General features: G+C 39.7%; 1 protein-coding gene across 6 annotated transcripts in view; it reads left to right on the top strand.

Moving 5' to 3' along the window:
* The first annotated feature begins 1,092 nt into the window (after positions 1-1,092).
* Tcf12 (transcription factor 12) overlaps positions 1,093-21,809 on the top strand; it is a 251,544-nt gene continuing 230,827 nt past the window's right edge. For 5 of the 6 annotated variants that reach the window (XM_027411203.2, XM_027411204.2, XM_027411202.2 and 2 more), the window contains exons 1-3: positions 1,093-1,230; positions 1,936-2,032; positions 3,012-3,084. In XM_027411203.2, the coding sequence (XP_027267004.1) occupies positions 1,958-2,032; positions 3,012-3,084 (148 nt within the window). In that variant the 5' untranslated portion in view covers positions 1,093-1,230; positions 1,936-1,957. Of the gene's footprint in view, positions 1,231-1,935; positions 2,033-3,011; positions 3,085-21,809 lie in introns of those variants that run through there. The other variant, XM_035443796.1, reaches the window with a different exon arrangement.

Raw genomic sequence — 21,809 nt, 5'->3', positions numbered from 1 at the left:
GTCACTGTAGCAGGAAACGGGATTGTGCTGGTTAGTTATTTTTAGGTGAAATTATGCTACTTTGTTTAAGGAGGAAGCACACACTCCACAGTTGCCAGAGCATGTATGGGCCCACCGGGGAACAGATTTGGGGGAGTGTAGGCTACGATCAGATCTGGAATAAAGTCTAGATGTAGGCCCCACATCCAAACTCCCGTCTCCTCTGGTTGGACAGCAGGAATGGCCCACTTAACGACTCTATCTTCTTTCCATGAAGTTCAGAGGCCAATGGCTCCTTCTCACACTCATCATCCTCAAGAGTTGGCCACTCTCTTCAATTTGTTCCTTTGGATGCTTGTCTTTCTTCAGTGTTTCTTCGGCTTGGGCGTGACTGGTCTTCTCTACGCTTCACGGCCGACCCCAACACAAGCACAACCCTAGCTCCTCCTCAGGAAAACCTTACTTCCAAGGCCGAATCTTTCTTTTGTAGGGCTTCTTCAGGCCAAGTTCGGAACTTGCTCATCAAGACTTAACTTCCTGAGGCTGTCTCTGGTTACACCAAGGGCCAGGCTCAATCCTTTTCCAGAACTCGCAGTCCCCGTGCGGGGCTCAGGTGGGACGGCGCGCTCAGGTGAGCGAGCTGATTAGCGCGGTGTGAGGGGCTTCGCGCTTTTCCCAGAGTCCGCCCACCACAGCTGCGGCTCCACAGCCTCCCGCGCCCGGCGTGACTGAGCCCGGGAATGGCTGCGGGTGGCGAATCCAGATGCTACCCAGCTGCGTCCCGGTCGCCGCAGTTCAGGACGCCGCGAGCGTGAGGAGACGCCCGCTGCCGGCCGCGGGCTTTGTCCGTCCGCCGCCCCGCCCCGCCCCGCGCCGCGCCTCCCCGCCCCCTCCGCGGTCCCACTTCCTCGGCGCGGGAGGCGGGAGCGCGCCGGGCAGCGAGGGGTTAAGCCGACGCGCTTGAGGCGCGGAGGGATCCGGAGGCGAGCGGAGCTCGGTGCTGAGGCCGCCTCAGCGAAAAAAAAAATGTCCGCCTGAGGAGACCCACAAGTTCTATCGGGGGGACCGCCAGCCCGCCCGGGGAGCCACGGGCGGCCAAGCCCGAGAGGCGCCCGAGCCGCGCGGACGCAAGCGCTCGCGCGGGCCCGAGACAACCGAGCCGCCGGCGGCGCGAGGGGGGAAGCCTGAGCCCGCGCTCCCGGCCAAAGTGAACTTTAATCGGGGAGGTTGGATGCAGAGCCCGGGCGGCAGGTAACCGCGGGCGGCGGGCGGGACGCGCGGAACTCAGGTCCCTTTGTACCGCGCGGCGGAGCCCGGGGCCGCGTCCAAGTTGCGGCGCGCGGCGGGGCGGAGGCGCGAGCCGCGGGGTCCAGGCCCGGGCAGCGGCGGTCGGCCTGCGCGGCGCTCGCTCGGGGCTCGGCGCTCGGGGCCCGGGAGCCGCCGAGCCCGTCTCATTGTTCCGCGAGTCCGGGGCAGGGCGGCCCAAGTGGGAGGAGGAGGCCGGGCGGGAGTTTGCCGTGAGCGGACGCGCGTGGGGCGCTCTCCGCCACCCCGGGGACCCCCGCTGGGGACGTCCGGGCCGCAGACGCGGGCCTGTGAGCGTCGCGCTCCCCGCAACTTGTCAGCTCTATTGTTGCCGAGCGAGTGAGTCACTTGGTCTCCGGGTCGCCGCCGCTCTCTTGCTCCCTCGCTGGGCGCCGGCTCGTTCCGTACTCCGCCTTGGGGGACCCCAAAGCCGAGCCACCTCGGAAACTTGCGGGAGCCACCGAGCCACGCGTGGGTTCCCGCAGCTGAGCGGTAGCCGGCTCACCCGCCTCTGCCCTCGCTTCCCTCGGTGGGGATGCGTGGGGGTCTGGCGTGTCGGCCGGCGCCCCCCGACCCCAAGCGCTGCCCCTCTCCCTCTCACGTCGGGCCTCCGGGGGGTCTCCGCGGCTCAGCTCGTCTTCTCTGCCGTAGGACCTGCTAGAAGTGGCTGAAGATGAATCCCCAGCAGCAGCGCATGGCCGCGATAGGGACCGACAAGGAGCTGAGCGACCTGCTGGACTTCAGTGCGGTATGCGAGCTTTCCTCCGCATCTTGGGGTTCTGCTGAGGTTTCCTGAGATAGCGAGCCAGGGAGAAAAGAGGGAAAGCGACATGGCAGCAGCCAACTCCATCTGCTTTTCAGCGACAGTTCTTGAAGGCTGGAGTCCAGCTCCCCCAAGTTGGACACCTGAACTTTGATGTAATGTCTAGACTTGGAGATTTCAAACTTTAATGCCAGAGGGGTCATTTGATTTAACCAGTTAAAAGAACAATGCAATCATGAGCTTTGGTTGAGTCACTGCCTAGCTCTGATGATTATTAGGGATTGCAGACTTTATACGAAAGATTTTTTTCATCCTTAAACTCTTCTTAGTGCTCAGTGTTTCCCTTCCTAAGACTTCATGTGGCTTGTGATACCCGAAGAGATCAGCTTTAGAAAAGTCAACCTAGAGCTAGAATTCCCAGCCTTCTGAGCTGAATACTTCAATTGTGCATATGCAGTGTGTATATAATATGGGAAATGATTTAAAAATAAAAGGTGAAGCCGCAGAGCCGATTGCCCTTATTTCTTACTGATGGTTTGCATTTCAACGTTAACTGCTCCTAGAAGGCAGGGCCAATACCTGCTGTATTAGAACTGTTATTATCTTTCCCGTATGTGGTAATTTCATCGGACATGATTCTGATTGCAAGTGCTATTAAGTAATGTTAATGTAATGAGAATCACTTAGGGCCAAAGTGAAGATCATGGGTAAAAATTTACTGTTTAAACTTAATTATCTTGAAATCTTGCCCGTGGCTGGGTTTTCATAGCAAATGTCACCAGTTTTTCTAAGCAGTATTAGTAAATAATATCACTTGTTATTGCCACGATTTGTTTGAATGTATCTTTCATTTTTATTTCAAATTCTAAATTAAGAAACTTATTGATGACACTTGGTGAACTTTTCTTTGCAAGGAGTATGGAAGAATTTCATGAGTAACAGATACATTTGGGTTATTTTGCAGATGTTTTCTCCACCTGTTAATAGTGGGAAAACAAGACCAACGACATTGGGGAGCAGTCAGTTCAGCGGGTCAGGTAAGATGACGTTGAAAATTTATGTTTTTTTAAATAGAAAAGTGTAAAGCATTTTAATGTCTCTCACACCATTCTGTACTATGTCGGGTTAAAATTACAAACTGAAAAAAATCTCAAACTTGGAGGTTGTCTATCAAGATTCCTTGATATGTTTTAGAGATTTTCAACATGGATTTAAAGTTGCTCTTCTTTTGTGAATGTTAAGATTGAAAATTGTCTTGAACATGGTGGATTGTGTCATGATCGTATTTAGAAAAATTCCTGAAGAAGGTGCTCTGTGGTTCATGGGTGTTCTTTTATATATGCAGACATTTAATATATTTCTAGCTCATTAGCATAATTAAATCCCAGCTTCTAAAATGGATAAAAGTATAATTGATCTATGTGTATAAAAGGTAGAATAGAGATAATAATTAGTAAGTTGTATTTACTTAAAAAATGCTTGTTCATTGGAAATCTTTGGGAAATCAGTAATTTTGTGAACATTAATTTAAAATGTGAATTTTACGTTAGATGTAAATGAAATCTTAGATTTATTTTAAATGACGTCTGTTAGAAGATTGAAGTTTTGTCCTGTAATCATGTTAGGATATTTTTAAAAGTTAGAGTCCTAAGCCAATACTATTAATGTTAAATTTGTTTGCTTTTGGCATGCTGTTTTGTTATATTACTAAACACTGTCCCAACTTTAAGAAAACTTACAATTTAAAAATCAGTATTCCAGAGCAGGGCATATTCTAATCTATAGAAGCTATACTTTCTTTATTACTTAAATTTATTCTTCAGTGTCCAAAGAGATGGAGAGAAAAGCAATGAGAACACCAGCCTGAGAAAAAGGGCTGTCAGGTCTCTGGGCAGAAGCTCAGTCATTCTTTTTTGATCAATGTTTTTTGTTTATCTTAATAAAATCATGGCTGGTTTCTAAAGGGCTGTGAGAGCAGAACACCTGGAAATTAGGTTCATTTTATAATTTAGTGTAATGTTTTATTCTATTTCTACTTCGTATTTAAAAGTTTCTGTTTAAAAATCTCACATTAGGTTAGCTGGGTTTTATTTTTAATTATGACATTACAGCCTGTGGGGAAACTATAGGATGTCTGTCATTTAACCTACCAAATAGGAAAATAAAAAGCATTTTTGGATTTTATATAACCTAAAGTCTAGTATTCTTGATTATAAAGATAAGAAATGTTAGCCAGATTCCAACTCTTCTACCTCTTTCCTTTTTGCTAGTAATCACTGGAGCATCTTCTGCTTTTGGGATGGGGGGTGTAAATGATTTGTAGAAAAGTGGCTGTTTTGCAGCCCTCTACTAGCATTTTGGGGACATGTTAATTTTTATAACTAAGAGTTTGTTGTTACAAACTTTTAGATTTACTTTTTAAAGACATGGTAGGTGCCTGGGGTGCTCTGTGAGTCCTGATTGCTATTTTATACTGTTAGCTTCAACTCAAGTTGAAGCTGGCCATTGATTAGGATAGGAACATGAGAAACTTGATATGAGAGTGCAGTTATACTTATTTTAAGAATTATGAAGGATTTCTGATATGAAAATATCTGGGATTATAAACATGGCATTGGCATTGCCATCACTCTGCAAGGCTGTGTCACACAAATATTTGATAGAAGTCACACTGGTTTCTCTGGATTAAGATTTTATTTGGACTTAAATTTCTATATTCTGTGGACATAGCAATATTTAGCTGTGAGATTTGTTTTTAAAAGAATTACAGTAAAAGATAGGCCCTTCAGTAATTAATGAGATTTAAATTTTGAAATGAGAAAATTGCATGAGGTTATTTCACAACAAAATATTTGGTGAATAGAGTTTCTCTATAGCTTTTCTTAACTCAAGTGAATGTTTAAAAAAATTGGCATAGCAATATTCTGTGTATGTACTATGCATGTACCTTATTGATTAACATATGCTGATTTCAAAGGATATTTGTAACACACTCTAGTTTCTATTGATGTGCAGCATATAGGATGTGAACATCTCATGGTCCTTTTGAAGAGCTGCTGGTAAAGACTAGAGGTTTTTTTCTTTCGTGACACTCATCTTTTGCTTTGTGAAAGCTGCAGTTTACAATGTGCAGTATTACATCATCTTTATTATTGTCTTCTTAAAAGAATGACTCAGTTTTGTAGTTGATTATTTTTGAAATACAATCTAGATTATCTACAGTACTTTTGTATTTTCTTTTTACCTGAAGTACCCAATATATTCTGTAGACTGAGATGTTCCTTTTATTTTGTTTTTGAAGCAAAACAAATAACTTACATAGTAGCTTGTGCTAGAGACTGTGCATTTATTACTTGAGTCTGTACAGTGTCATTTCTTCCTCAAGAAGTTATTCCTTTGCATTATAGTTTAGACTGTAATTTAGTCCACTTGGTGTTTTAGGCTGTATGCGATGTTCTGTAATGACCTTGTGAAAAGTGTTTCTTTGGAAATGAAAGGTGGGCTACACCAGCTTTATATATAGTTATTGGAAACAGTATATACATCTGAGTATAGTGGCTCACAATTGTAATTCAGCTCAGAGGCAAAGGCAGGAGGAATTTAAGGTCATCTTTGGGTACATAACACTTAAAGGCCAATGTGGGCTACATGAGACTCTGTCGAAACAAACAAGCCAATAGCACAAACAACAACAAAAAGGGAAAATATCCACAGATTAGCGCTCCTTTCCTCATTTTCCTTCAGTGGTTATGGCTTGCCTAAGTGTAGCACGGTGCCACAAATAGGGTATTGAGAGTGGTAGGGTAAAGACATCCTTATGCTGCCCTTTTATAATTGAATACACTTTCCTAGTAATTAAAAACTCCACAACATTATTAAGTATTTATTTGCTCTATTACGTATGATAAGATTATTAAATGTGGACCCATCCTAGAGCACTTCAAATTGCTGTGAAATTTGAATACATCTAGTAAAAAAGAATGAAGACAGAAAACTGAGGTTTTACTAATGTGTTTTAAAACTGAACTATAGTACAAACAGAAATGGTGGTTTTAAATAAAAAGGAAACTAGTTGGCTTGCCACTCAAGGTGTTTTCAGGTTATGAAGGGTGTGAGCCTCAGTGTATATCAGTTAGTGTTGAGTTTAGAATAGCTGAGTTTTACTAATATGTATATGATCGGATTCAGCATTTTAGATATTGCTCTACTGATGAATAGTAACTGCATAGGCAGCAGGCACATGGGGACACGTAATATTTTAAGTTAAAATGGTTTATTAGTGTAAAAGATAAGTAGCAAAAAGGTCTTTTAGGAAAATTTTGTACATGAAAGCACACACTTGGAAAACAGAAAAATGAAACACAAAATTGTAGCTGTGAGCACCATGCTCTTGATAACAGTTCCTGCAGTGCCCCTTCATCAGAGTCCTGTGCTTGAGACTTGTTATACTTAGTGAAATGTGCTTATTATTGATTATTTTTGTCTTTTCATCTACAGCTTAAATAAAGATCTACATTTCTGTTTTAAAATCATCTTTTGGTATATTGCCTTCCCTGAGTTTCACAATGGTTCTTTTGGATAGGAAAATAAAAACATTTAGTCTTAATTATAATCACAGTTGTTTCTGTATTTTGGTTTAAAAGGATCATAGAGTATACACAATTATGAAAGACAGATAGTCTTTTCTGTTGTTAAACAATTGGTAATCATTCTTGAAATTCACTGTCTGCTTTATTGTTGAAGACTTGGACATCTTCTTACAAGAGAGTGCTGTTAGATAGCAGTACTTACTAGGATGCTGTTAGGTAGGAACCCGAAGAAGGAAGGAAAAAAAAAAAACCCAAAACCTAAAACCCCATTTCTGGACAGTGCATAAGCTACCTTAAAACAAAATCAAAATAAAAACCAACAAAAGACCAAACAGTTACAAGATTGCTTTTGGGTGTTACCTGAATGTTGAAATTACAAATCTAAAATGTTTAAGGAATAAAGTGAGAAACATATCACCACAGAAGGCTAGTGAATGGTACCCTGCTTTGTTTAAATAGTTGAGCCATATGATTGTCCGTCAAATAACCATTTATTAATTACTACTTTATGCAGCCTGGTCTTGTAGTTCTAGAATTTGGGAAGATGGGAAATAGAGAAGGTCATAGAATGGAAGTGAAGACATTTTATTGTTTATGTGTAAAGATAAAATATAAAACTGTAGGGTAAACTTCTGTACATATAGAATATCAAGAACTGTATTAATGTAATTTATTTTGAGTCCATAAGAGGGCTGTGCTGTAGAGTGAGGGAACTAGCTTAACTTTTAAGTTTGATTTATTGTTGACTTGTGAAGGCAATATGCAGGATTAATCAGGGAAGAGGAGAACTCACATTCTAGGAGTTGGGATAGAATAAAGTGGTAATTTGCTGTTTCTAAAGGGTCTGTACAGTTTGAGAAAAGTGAAGTTGGCTTCATCTGAATTCCATCCCAGAATTCATATTTATAGACTATTATCTGGAGCTGAATCTGTTGGGGTCATATTCAGATATTATCACTTACTAGCTTGGAGGACATGGGTGAATTACTTAACCGCTGTGTAGGCTACTGTTCTTAATCTTTTTGGCAATATCTAATGCTAAGTTTGTTATAAGGGTCAGAGGAGCTAATAAATGGGAAGCCTCAAGAACAGCATTTGGTATGCAGCAAGTTGTGGTGGAATGAATTGTTACTGGGAAGGAACTAGGATAAAGAAACATTTATTCAGGAAGTTGTACTAATCTAGAGATGAGATAGATACTGAGGTTTGGATTTAGCCACAGTATGTGTAGGAGGTAGAAAGAAAGAAAATACTAGGAGTTAAAGGATTCACAGAACCTGGAGAGTCAGAGTTCTCAAGACAACGCAAGATTACCGTTCTGGCATGGTTGGAGGTGGTAGTTCTGAAACTAACGAAGATGAATTGTTTTCAGTCTTAAATTTAACACAATCTACATAGGAGAGTATTCAGTGGTAGAATAGTTACCCAGAGTGATAGACCATTGAGTTTGATTCCTTGTGTTGTAAAAAATCAAGCCAAATAAAAAACAAAGCACACTACCCCCTACACACTCCCCCACCTCAATATCAAAAGACACATACAAATTCAAATGACTGGAAACTCTTATGGCTAATTTGGAGATTTTTGAGGGGAAATGCTGAGAAATTAGTTGAAGTGTTGTTTTAGAAAACAAAAAGAAGAAAACAACAAAAAACAGGCTGGACGTTGGTGGCGCACGCCTTTAATCCCAGCACTCGGGAGGCAGAGGCAGAGGCAGGTGGATCGCTGTGAGTTCGAGGCCAGCCTGGTCTCCAGAGCGAGTGCCAGGATAGGCCCCAAAGCTACATAGAGAAACCCTGTCTTGAAAAACCAAAAAAAAAAAAAAAAAAAAAAAAAAAAAAAAAGAAAAGAAACCCCAAAGAAACAACCACCCCTTACATCTGTGTATAAAATTAATGTATAGTTGTCAACTGTCAAGAAAATTGGAGAACAGGAAAAAAAAAATCACCCTTATTTCACTGTTCAGAGAAAGCTGTTAGGCTTTGATTTATTTCTTTTAGTCTTTTTTTTTTCTACTTAGAAGGGCTGTATTTATATTTGCCAAGGTGAAATCTTAATGGTAATTCCACTTTATACCCACCCGCTAAAAATTCACTCCATATTCTATCATAAGCATTTTTTTTCTCTTGTTATATGCTCTACCAGTTTAGTTTAAAATAATTGCATCTCTTGCATGGACTAGATGCAGCAACACTACAGTTTTCTGATTGCTTGAATGTAGGGGTTTTATTAATTTTCTTTTTCATAAATAATGTAATGAACACTTTTTGTAATATATATATATATATATATATATATATATTTCCTTTGGTAAGGGATACAGTTTTTTTCTCTGTGTCTATAAATTATAATTTATGAGTTAATGAATTCTGTAGGGAAATGAACTTTGAGATAAATGATGAGGCTAAGGATTGATGTTAATGGTGGATTTAGCTGTATATAATCTAACTTTGGTTGATTATTTAAGGTAAAAGTACAGATGCTTATTAGCATGAATGGAATGAGTGGTGGTGACATTTTGACACCCCAGTGTTATATATAAGGGGTTTATGTAGTTACTGGAGAGAATTCCCTGCTGTAGTCTTTGACTTGTGCTTACTGGGATGGAGAGGAACCAATTGAATTAGTGAGAAAGTCCTTAAATTCTGGCTTTTCAGGAAAAACTCAGCCTTTTCAACAGAGCAGCCATGTAGTAGGTGGAGTTGACGTTCAGAGCCATGCAGTTGGCCTGGAATCCTTGCTTTCAGTTTACTAGTAGTGTGGCTCTAAGTACATCATTTAAATCCCCTGAGCATACTTTCCCTTATTTGTGTAAAGTAGATAATACCTATTTTCAGAAGCCTAGTGAGGATCAAATAAAGTTATCTATTGTGTATTTTACGTACCATAAAGCTAACTTAAATGGTTACTTACTACTATTGTGGCATCTTCTTTCCCCTTTTTCTCTTAAACAGAATCTCACTGTGCTGTCCTAGAACTTATTGTGTAATACATAGCAGACTTGGATTTATGGTAATCCTGCCTTGACCTCCAAAAAGCTGGGATTACAGGCATGAACTACCATGTCCACATGCAATTTCTTCTTAACTAGAATTTATGGGTACGTTAACAATAATAATTATGATCAGTATTATATCCAGTGTTTATTAAATTGTTATGATAGGCATTGTTCTAAGTAGTTTATAGTATTATCTTATACTATAAGGTGGAGTTGAGTAAATGCCTCATGAAGGCAACATATCAAGCTGCTTCCCCCACCCCCCACACAGGGTTTCTCTGTGTAGCTTTGGAGACTATCCTGGCACTCACTCTGGAGACCAGGCTGGCCTCGAACTCACAGAGATCTGCCTGACTCTGCTTCCCGAGTGCTGGGATTAAAAGTGTGCGCCACCAACACCGGTTCTCAAGTTGCTCTTTTGATGCGATAAAGTTAGATACATTTTTACATGTTACATGTACAAGACTTAAGAAAACCCAAGAGTAACTTTGAAAGATCAACTGGTTACTAAGGAACTTAACTGCTGTTAACTTCTCTTTTCTTTAGATTGTTTCTTCTTAACGTTATTTTGTAGACCATGTACTATTGGGTACAGAATAGTGAATGGAGTGTACTTTTTACAAACCTTACATGCTTAGGTATCACTATTCCTTAGATGTAGGTAATGTTTTCTCCACCTGCTTGAAATTCTTGATGGAATAAAAATTATATAACCTGAGAGAATAGCTGGGAGACAGGCTTGGAGAGATTGCAGAAGGTGTTGGGTTAGAACAGTGGTTCTCGTGACCTTTTTGGGGGGTTGTTGAATGACCCTTTCACAGGGGTTGCCTACGACCACCATAAAACAGAGATATTTTCATTACAAGTTAATAGCTAGCAAAATTATAGTTATGAACTAGCAATGAAAATAATTTTATGGTTGGGATCACCACAACATGAGGGACCGTATTAAAGGGTCACAGCATTAGGAAGGTTGAGAACCACTGGGTTAGAACTTTTCCATGGTAGAGAAAGAATGCACTGCAAATTAGCAGAAGCCATCTTAACTAAATTTCATGTATTTCACTTCTTAATGCCTAGCACAAACATGCTTGTAGTAAAATTGACGTTACCATGCTTAACACCTGGACCTGCTTGTTTCTGCTCTGCTCTGTGTCTGGATGGGTTACTGGCCTGCACTCAACTAGGCCTAGTTCTAGAGCACATTCTTTAGCTGTCTTTTCTTGTTACAGAAGACCGTGTTTAAAGCAAGAATGACTTTGTAGGTAGGAAACTGTTAGTTCATAAACTAAATCTTGGGTAGATATGCTCATAATATGACTGCCATTTGAACCTGTCTTCTGTTTCTAGTCAGGTCATCCTAGAATTAAAATAATTGAGTTACTATTTTTATGTGTATAGGCATTTGCCTACATGAGCATGCTTGGTGACTATAGAGGCCACAAAAGGATGTTGGATCCCTTGGAACTGAAGTTACAGATAATTGTAAGCCATTGTGTGAGTGTTGAGAGTTGAACCTGAGTTAAGAGCTAGTACTCTTAACCTCTGAGTTGTCTCTCTAGCCCCCATCCTATAATTTTTAAATATACATTTGAAATGGTAAGAAAATTCTGTTTTTATAAAAATACCTTCATTTCGCCTGGTGTTGGTGGCACATGCCTTTAATCCCAGCACTCAGGAGGCAGAGGCAGGCAGGTCTCTGAGTTCGAGGCCAGCCTTGTCTCCAGAGCGAGTGCCAGGATAGGCTCCAAAGTTACACAGAGAAACCCTGTCTCGAAAAACAAAACAAAACAAAACAAAAAAACGACAACAACAAAACAACCAAAACCTTCATTTCTGTTTTATGTTTAAAATGTGCTCTCATGTGTTCCAGGTTAAAATCGTGGGCTTGAGTGACTTTGATGACTCATTAAAGCTTTTAGAGGCTGCTTGGGGACTTAAAGATCACACAGAAATGAAAACAGATTAAGGATTGGTGACTAGTCTTTATTCTAGCTGACCAGGAGTAGTTAGAGATAGAATATTCAAAGTAATAAAACAATGTGAGATAATTTACACCTCAAAATACTTGTTTTTAAGACTAGAGATAAATAGACATGGTGGTTTACACCTATAATCATAGCTTGAGGTTAGCCTGGGTCTTAACAGTGAAATCCAGGTCAGCCTAGTCTAAAGAATGCCAAACCAAAAGAATCAAAAGTTAGACAAAGTTTGTCCAAGAGGTGTTTTTGTCCACTGCTTTGGGGTTAAGAGGGCAAGTAGTTTGATAATCAGATGGATGCACCATCATTCTTGGAACGAGGTGGAAGTCCTGGTTTGGCTGTGTCCTTGCTTCTGGTGACATAGTGTGAGCAGGATCACGTCATAATTAGTGACTGTAACACTAGTTCATTGGTGGCTGACAGAGTGCAGGTTGGATCTAATGTGACTACTGGCTCTTCCTCTCTAAACAGAGCTGTGAGTATTTTCAGGGCATGGCAGGATTCGTGTTAGGAGCTACAACACTTCAGTCCTTTAGGAATACCTTATTTTGAAGTTGTTGGAGATAGATCAAGTTTGCTTGTGCTATTGGACAGGAGAAAACACTAACCTCACTTTGAAGTTATAGTAGAAATGTGGTATGGCCGTATGTAGGTTCTGAGTTGGCCACTAGTGGAGCAGGCTTGAAGATTCTGAGTTCTGAGTTCTCTGAGGCTTTGGAAGCTCTATCAAGTGAAGCTATTCTTGTTATCTGGTCAGAGGCTCATGTACTTTGCTGTTGTTATTCAGGTTTTTGTAAACTGTTTTGCAGTGTTGGTTCCAGTTTAGAATAAAGCTAAAGAGAAGGTCCCCCCCCCCCATATTTACTCTCTTGGTGCTGGCAGGATAGGTCAGTGCCAAGCCCAGTGAGCTGTTTGATCCCTGCAACTCAGTTGGTGGGAGATGAGAATGGACTCTCTCAAGCTGTCTTCTCACTCCCATATGTGGTTTATGTCATGTTTACACCCCCCATACACATAGGACTAAAAAGCCAACCTCTTATATCAAATCTCTTGGTGAGAACACATGGGCAGCTTGGATGGATTAAAAGTTTCCAGTTAGGCAGGTATCTGGAGGCATTTCAAGACTCCCACATGGCCTTAGTGTTTCTTACCTGAGTGTCAGCTGTCTTTTTTTATTCCAGGTTAAGTGTGTTTTGTTTGCTGCAACTCCCATTTCTAGGCCGTAGATGCATAGTTGCTGAGTTGTAATTTTGAAACCCAGAAAAGTCTACAATTTTTATCTACAAATTTAGCAGATAAACTACACTATTTTGCTGCTAATATGTGGCTTAATATGAAGAGAGGCTGTTGATACTGTCTGTGTCCCCAGTTTTTGTATGGTTATCAGATGTTGGGGCAATTTGTAACATTGTTTATATATTATATTTTCTTTTCTAAAATCTGAAAACCACCACCTACCTAAACTTTTTTTTTTAAGCTCACAAAAAGAATTTCTTTATATTAAAAGAGTAGACTGGGAACTTTAAATATAGAAAAACATTGGTAAATTAGTTCGATAACAGATTCTTGAGCTAGAGGATTTTTAGGCTGAGTTTTGTTCTTTAAGGTCATCTTTAATAGGCTGATTTAGGGACTAAGATTCTACCCTGAGGATAAGCTAGCTGTCTTGTCTTTGCACCAAGGAATAGTCATTCTTCTCTGGTCACTTAAAACATAGGGGAAAACATTCAAGGTACTCTGTTATTACTTTCATTCTTTTTCTGTTTTCTATACAACCAGCATTAGATGACCCCCTTTAAAAGGAAGCCTCATTCTTTACCATACTCTTTCTGGATTTTTTTCATTTGTCTGGTAGCAGAAGAAAATCCTCTCAGTTCCATGAAGAAAATGTAGAGCTGTGATACTTACAGGGGATTGATAAAGTCGCTCTTCGATTTTTTTTTTTTTAATTTTTAGAAAAGTTTTCAGATGAATGACATGATTTTATTATGATATACTCATGGCAGTTTTTTTATTATTAAAAAAAGTCATGATTTTAATGATTGTGATTTTTAGAGTCTGTGGTTGGCTCTGTGCCATTACTGTTACCACAGCTATGGAAGTAATGAAACTTCCATAGTGTAGGGAATTGGGCTTTTGTAGAGTCTGCTCTGACTTTCCCATCTACTTTGCAAACCTGTTTGTTTTACTGTTCCTAGCGTTAATTGTCTGAACATGATACAGTATTGGATAATTAGCTTAGCTGGTACAGTAGGAAGACAAAGCAGGTTGTATAGCCAAGGTTTCTCTTGACTTCATATTTACTTAGCCCTTCTTTTCTAGCCAATGAGCAATGCTGCAGTGAGCAGACTCCATTTACATCAAGATAGCTAGACTTTGGAGACTCACTCAACAAGTTACAATAGCTTGGGTTCTTGAGTGACTGCCGGAAGGGGCAGCCTCAATCATAAAAATACTTCATAATATTTACTCATTTGTTGTTTACGTCATGATTCTTGTAAGAAGTTGCTAACTGTTATTTTACAAAGGAAACAGAAATCAAGAGTGATGCATGTTTGGTGTGGTTTCTGACTGTCCCTCTAGCAGCAAGCTGATGAACTAGCGGTAGTCGCACCTGCACTGATACCAATCTGCACTAGGCATAGTTTGCCTTAAGGAGAAACTTACTGTCTCTAGAAATCGTTAGAATTTGTTAAATCAAGGAGTCTAATGTAGGGTAAAGTTGATGTTCTCTAAAATAAAGTGCTTCAATTTTTTTTTTTTTTTTTTTTTTTTTTTTTTGGTTTTTCAAGATAGGGTTTCTCTGTGGCCTTAGAGGCTGTCCTGGAGCTAGCTCTTGTAGACCAGGCTGGTCTCAAACTCACAGAGATCCACCTGCCTCTGCCGCCCGAGCGCTGGGATTAAAGGCATGTGCCACTACTACCCAGCTTCAAGATTTGTTTTTATTAAAAAGAAAACAGTATAGTCCTAAGTTTACATAAACAGGTAAGCATTTAAAAAAAGTATTTCAAGATGTTAATTTAATTTCAAACACCTATAGTCTGAATTATCTTTGGGGAGAATGGGACTTTTGTGTCTTATTGTTTAGTTGTCTTCGTGTTTTTGGAAGAACAGGAAATTTATGGTTGTTATAAATTGGTATATTCATACCTATTTTCAGTTGAGATGTAATACATTCCCTAGGCTTTTCTGATGGTTTCTGATGGTTTGTGGTAAATAGCATTGAAAAGGCAAGTGACATACAAAACTAAAGACTATGGGAATTTGCATGAGGGCTCTTGAATTCACCTTAACATACTTTAGAGTACTGCCATCTGCCATTATCTCTTTATTTGTTCTGACTGGTGGTTATTGTTATTTAGACTATAAAGTTCTTGAAAACAAAAGTAGTGTTTTACACTTGTTCAGCAAAATATCTCTTTTTAAGGTCCCTAAACTCTTGATGTAGGCTTGATTATTTATATGTGATAATTTGGAAAGAGGTTAAATACCTGAGTTTTTATTTTACTTTTCTTCCCTAGCATAGTCTGCCTGGTAGGACAGAGGAGGCATTAAGATTTATGAAGATTTATGAAGATTAGCTGGCTGGAGACTTGAAGTATGCACTGTTTAGTATAATGTACTACCTGTTCTCTCATTTCTTCTGTAAAGCTTGTAGCCCACTCAGGACTCCACATTTAAGTATCAATGATGAGCAGGAAGTGGCCAAGTGGTAAAGCCATTGAGGTTTTAAAACATGAGTACAGCTGTCTCTGCAGAACCATAGCTGGCTCTGGCTCTAAGCAATGAGAAATGATACTTTGATGGTGGTGGTGCGTGTGTGCATGTGCATGTGCGTGTTTGCACGCTTGTTCTACGCCCACCCTCCCTGCAAGAAGATTTGGTACATTTGTTCTTCGTCACACTGTGGAGAGAATAACTTGTTTGGTTCTTGGCCTAACTTTTCATAGGAACTTAGTTTTATAAAAACTGTAGGAACCATTTTACCACCATCTGGAACTGGTAAATGCCCAGCCAGGACTTTGAAAGTTAGAATTCTTCCTAAACAGCCTTCATTGTTGCCAGTTGATTTGGGCTTTGACCTGGAAATGAGGTTGTGTAGTTTTCACTACAGTGAATGTGGGGAAGTGTTCTGAAGAGCAGGGAAAAACTTGTGTAGTGGAACTGTGAGTCTAGTTCCTGCTTAATTTGTGACAAAACAAATATTTCACTTAGTTCTCTGGTTAGATTCTTGGGGACAAGGCTTGTCTTGTTGCTCATAGAAATATATTGTCTGCATGTGTTCATGTATAATTTAATTTTGGTCAATGCTGGACTCCAATTCAGGGCTCATGCATACCACTGAGCTACACACCTAGTTCCCTGGGAGATTATAGAGCTAGATATATCTTTATCAGGTATTTCCTCCTCCTCTTCTCCTCTTCTTTATTTACTTTTATGAAGAATTAGGTTGGCCACACTGATGTAATGAATCTAAAGGTAAAATGTTACCAATGTGTATGTAATTTGGAAATATATTTTTTACTTTTTGTTGCAATGATAAGACACCATGGCTATGGTAACTTATAAAGAAAGTTTATTTGGGGCTCACAGTTTCAGAAGGTTAAAGTCTATGGCCATCATGGCATGGAGCATGGCAACAGGCAGGCTTCAGGCATGGCTCTGAAGCAGTAGCTGTGAGCTTACATCTTGAGACACAACTATAAGGCAGAGCTAACTGGGAATGGCTTTTGGAAAACCTTGAAACCTGCCTGCCCCCAGTGACACACCTCTTCTATCAAGGTCTCACCTCCTAGTCCTTCCCAAATAGTGCCACTAACTAGACACCAACTATTCAAGTATATGAGCCTATGGGGGCCCTTCTTATTCAAGTCATCGATCATATCAGTTGAAGTAGTTTATCAGGAGACGTCTTAGTCTGGAACTGTGATAAAATAATCTCATCTCTGTACTTCCTTACAATGTTATCTGCTGGAACAGTTCACCAATTTAAGCCTTTGATTGCATTAATGAGCAGTAATTGATTTAAGACCAATTAATCGAGGTAGCAGCTGTTGGGATATTCTCCTCTGCATCTTAGCACTTATAGCTTTCCTCTAAAACATTTATATTTTCTTACATAACCTGATAGAGTTGATATTATTTTTTAAAGTCTCAGTGACTTCCATTACTTGTAAAACCTTGCAGATTTCTGAGAATACCACCTCATAGACTCAGTGTTTATTTAGTTTCTGAAAAATGTCCATTTGCTCCCTGTGAAAAGAGCAGGTTTGTGTTTATTCATTGGTTCTGAGATGAGATAATTGGTATTTTTATGATATGAATGGAGCCTTTGTGTTTTTGAATGTTGTGAAACAAAGCTGTATTTATAAACACATTTCAAAAAATATAAATGACACTTTTTGGTGAAGATGTTCACTGAATAGCAAGAAAGTTCAGAAAAGGGAGCTTTGTTAACATTTAATAATAACCTAACTGTTTCTATTGATTATCTTATTGATGTTTAAAGAGTACCTGTTTTTAGAAACTTTTGTGTTAAAAATAATCTTCAGATGGTGTTATAGTGGAAAAATACTTTATCCAATGTTGCTTTTACAAGTTTGGTATTTTAAAATTATTGTCTTGGTTTATAATGTATTCCAAATAAAAACAGTCATAAAATTATTTCTGGGAAACTCTTGCTTGGTGCCAGATACATGATGAACAGGGAAGTATGGTCCAGCTGATTTAGTATAAATAAGCAATATGAAAGTCTTCAGAAAAATCCAAAGTCAATCTTTATGTTTTGAAAATTAAAGTTGCTAATTTTTTAAAATTTCATTTCCTTCTTCCAAGATTTAAAACAAAAAGGTTTACTTTTATATTACATGTATTGAATATTTTGCTTGCATGTATAAAATGCACCCACTTTGTGTGTGCATTGCCTGAGGAAGCCTGAAGAGGGCGTTCAATACCCAGGAACCACAGTTACAGATGCAACTGGACCAGGGTTCTCTGCTCTTAACTGCTGAGCCATTTTTCTAGCCCCCCCTTCAAGATGTTTGTAGGTTTTTAACAGTTGCCTGTTTAGTATAAAAGGCTTATTTTAGAGGAAATGCATTGTATCTGTTGGTAGTGTTTTTACCAACTTTTTAGGTGACAAGAAAATGCTAAGTTTTAAATTAATTTTAAGTGCCTACATGTACATTACATAGCATGTTTTTGTTAACTACCTTTGGAAATTAGAAGATATAAACTAGTGCTAAATCTTAATGGTTTGAAAGGGCAGAAGCAGAAGTTGTCTTCCTGTACACTTTTTTCTCCCTTGGTACTTTTTACAGTTTTTCATGTGTATGCAAATGATGCATAGCTCTGATTACTGGGAAACAGTAGCTTTGCAGCTTAGCTTTTACAGTTAACAGGGTACAGCCAAGGAGGGAGGAGTACTGTATAAAGGGTGATGTTGAGTCCATACTGCATTTAGTAGGTTATTTGGTTTCCTCAAATACTTGTAGTATTTGGCATATTGTAGAAAGTGATGCAATTTCCTGATCCATAGGACTTAATGAAGTCCTTAATGACCAAAAGCTAAACCAGAACCTAAAAGCATTAGCAGGTCTTCCTAATATTAGGATTTCAGTTTTACCAACTTAATTTAACAAGAGTCAAGAAAGGGAACTGGCTTTTGGTTGATCACAAAGTCCGGGTTCTTTTTACAAGTTAATATTCCTGAATTCTATCCCCAGATATTCTAACTGCACAGTTTATAATAAACAGAAATGTATCTAGTTACTTTGAGGTTAAGTCTAATGTCAAGCATATAGCAAAGGCCACCTTCCTATGTCATCAACAAAAGTGGTAGAAGGTGAGTGGTAAGAGACTAGTATCTGCATTAATGAGCAGTAGTGAGCAATAACCTATTCCTGACCTAATAATGTCTCCTTGTGCTGTGCCTCCCAATATGGAAGATTAAGTTTTCCACATAGGCTTTTACGGGGAACACATTGAGACCACAAAATTCTGCTTCTGGTCCTCCCAGTTCCTATCTTCACATGTCAAATAAATAAGAGTTCATACCAGTAGCCCCCAAAGTCTTAAATCTTTGTAGTATCTAGTTTAAAGTCTTAGTTTAAATCCAGTCTCATTTAAATCTATTCAAATTGGATTTATCCTGGGACAAATACTCCCTTTTAATTGTGAGCTTATAAAATTAAAACAAGTTATGTGTGCCCAGTATATAATTATGAGGCAGACATAGGACAGACATTTTTATTCATGAAGGAAGAGATAGGCAAGAAACAGAAGTACCTGACCCCAAGTAAGTTCAAAACTCCAACAGAAAGAACAGCATCAACCCTCCCCCCCACCCCCCAGACAGGGTTTCAGTGTAGCTTTGGAGTCTGATCGGGAACTTGCTCTGTAGACCAGGCTGGCTTCAACTCACAGAGATCTGCCTGCCTCTGCCTCTGCCTCTTCCTCTGCCTCTGCTGGGATTGAAGGCTTGTGTCGCCTGCGCCGCCACCCGGTTTAGCATCAAATCTTTTAACATTAAAAATAATGTCTTTCTTGTGTGTGTGTGTGTGTGTGTGTGTGTGTGTGTGTGTGTGTGTGTGTGTGTGAGAGAGAGAGAGAGAGAGAGGGGGGGGGTGGTGGTGGGAGAGAATGTGGTGCCATGCATCTATGTAGTGATCAGAGGATAACTTTTGGGGGTTGGTTCTACTTTGTTGAGGAAGTCTGTTTTTGCCTTTCTTGTTGCATATTCAAAGTTAACTGGCCTGAGATTTTCTTGTTTCTGCCTCCCATCTTGTTCTTCATTAGAATTACTTATTACTAACACCCTTTCCAGTATTCACTTCAAAAATAGTTTTAGCTTTTCTTCAATCTCCAGTTCTAAAACTGCCCCTCATTCTCAGTTATTTATTTTATCAAATACTTCACTCTCAGGTACTGGATTTTTCTCTGCTCCTGCTGTAGATGAATACCCGAGACTAAGCAGTTTATGCACAGAAGTTACTATCCCATAGTCTGGAGGCTGGGAAGTCAAATGTCAAAGTTCTACTGTGTGGCAAGAGCCTTTCTACATCATCAGGTGCCTGGGTGTGAGGACAGTGTGGGCAGGGGACCAGATCCTTTTAGACATTAATCCTTTCACATGAGTGGAACCCTCATGACCTGAACATTTCTCCATAGACCTTACCTCTAGAACTGTTGCACGAGTATATATTCTAGCATGGTCCTTGGAGGATGCAGTCAGATCAAACTAGCTAAATAATAGAATTCATTAGTGAGGCCTTTTATGTCACATGTTTTCTTTGTGAAGTAATAAAATTTTAATTTAGTTTCTTTTCATTTATATAAAGTTAGTCAAAGTTTCTATTTTTAAAATAATTTTTTTTTGGTACTGGGGTTAGAGAACATAGGACTTTGCTCTTGTTAGGTAAGTATTCAACTAGTGTGTTACAGCTGTAGCTATGACATGATCCTCTAAGCATTCTTTCTTATTTATTGTCATGAAATTATTTATAATATTACACTTTTATTGGGTTTAAGGTATGTGGTCATTTTTTCCTCCCAGTATTGGTAATTGTGTTTTGTGTGGTAATTTGTGTTTGTTTTGAGATAGGTTCTCAAGTAGACCAGGTTGGCTTTAAACCATATTTACTGTGTTACTAAGGATGGGCTTGAACTTCTGCTTGGCTGCTTCTGCCTCCCAAGACCTATGGGTCTTGACCCCTTTTGTGGGGATATAAACAACCCCCCCTTTTTTGGGGGGGGAGCAAGAACCTTTATATCATCCTCCTTTGTAAGAGGTAAATAAAACAATTCACTCTTTTCTGAATTTGCCTGATGAATGAATGAACGCTGCCTCTTCCGTCACCATGAACATACCTACTTGAGAAGGCCCGCTGGTGCTATTGTGGCCTGTGCCTAGTTTAGAGGACAGTTCTGGTTTGTGGACTACCCTCTTTGCCATTTCTCCCCTCTATAGAAGGTAGTTTTTCCAAGCATCTGCTTCACTCACTTGTGCTGTAGAATTGTTTTAACAAAACCTTCCAGTGACCATGGCTGTAGAGTCTATAGACTTTCTCTTTGTTCACTTGGCCATTTCTTTACTGGTGCATTTCCTTTTTGTATCCCCCCACCTCCCCTCACTCTTTCTATAGGCTCACTTTCTCTTCTGCTGCAAAATTAGTCTAGGTCTTTTTTTTTTTTCTTCAGATTTTTTTATTTGAATTAGAAACAAGATTGTTTTACATGACAATCCCAGTTCCCTTCTCCCTCCAGTCCTCCCCTACCACCTTCCCCCAACTAAAACCCTACCTATCACATATTCTTTCTGCATCCCCTGGATGGTGAGGCCTTCCATAGGGTGTCATCAGAGTCTATCATGTCCTTCGGGATAGGGCCTAGACCCACCCCCATGTGTCTTGGCTCAGGGAGTATTCCTCTATGTGGAATGGGCTCCCAAAGTCCACACCTATGCTAGGGATAAGTACTGAACAACTACAGGAGGTCCCGTAGATTTCTGAGTAAACAACCCTCTCACAGGCGTTACCTAAGATCATAGGCAAACACAGATATTTATATTACAATTCATAACAGTAGCAAAATTACAGTTATGAAGTAGCAACAAAAATAATTTTCTGTTTGGGGGTCACCACAACATGGAAGAACTGTATTAGAGTTGGGATTGCAGCATTAGAAAGGTTGAGAACCATTGGTTTTAGGGTAACTTTTGTGCTAAGAATAATTCAACCATGTTAGTTACTTGGTGTAAGTGTTTTGGATTTTCCACACTTACTCCATGTATATACTGCTTCATACTTAAAATACCTCTCAGCTCCTTTTTTGTTTTAGCTTCCTATTGTGGAGTGTCACCATATACTTGTAGGATTTGCCATTAGTAACATATTTGTGGGTTAGCCTTGAAGGTTTCTAGAAATAACTTCTCTAAATAGCTTCCTCCTCTCAACCAGTGCCCTAGGAATTACAGCTGCTGTTGCCTTCCAGAACTCCAGTCTGTTCTGTTTCCTCAGATCAGGGAGACCACTTTCTGCATACTGATCTGCAGATTATCTCCACATAGGAAATGAAAATGATGGTAGGGTTCATTTTGTTTCTGTTTTTCAGGGATTCCAGTTTTATAGTTTGTTTTCCAGTGTTGGAAAGCAGTCATTTGGTAGGTGTTTTCCACTTATCTAATTGCTTTGCAG

The sequence above is a fragment of the Cricetulus griseus genome, chromosome 4 (assembly GCF_003668045.3).
Source record: "Cricetulus griseus strain 17A/GY chromosome 4, alternate assembly CriGri-PICRH-1.0, whole genome shotgun sequence".
Classification (NCBI taxonomy): domain Eukaryota; kingdom Metazoa; phylum Chordata; class Mammalia; order Rodentia; family Cricetidae; genus Cricetulus; species Cricetulus griseus.
The sequence above is the reverse complement of the archived record's forward strand: the minus strand, read 5'-3'. Positions and strand labels throughout refer to the sequence as shown.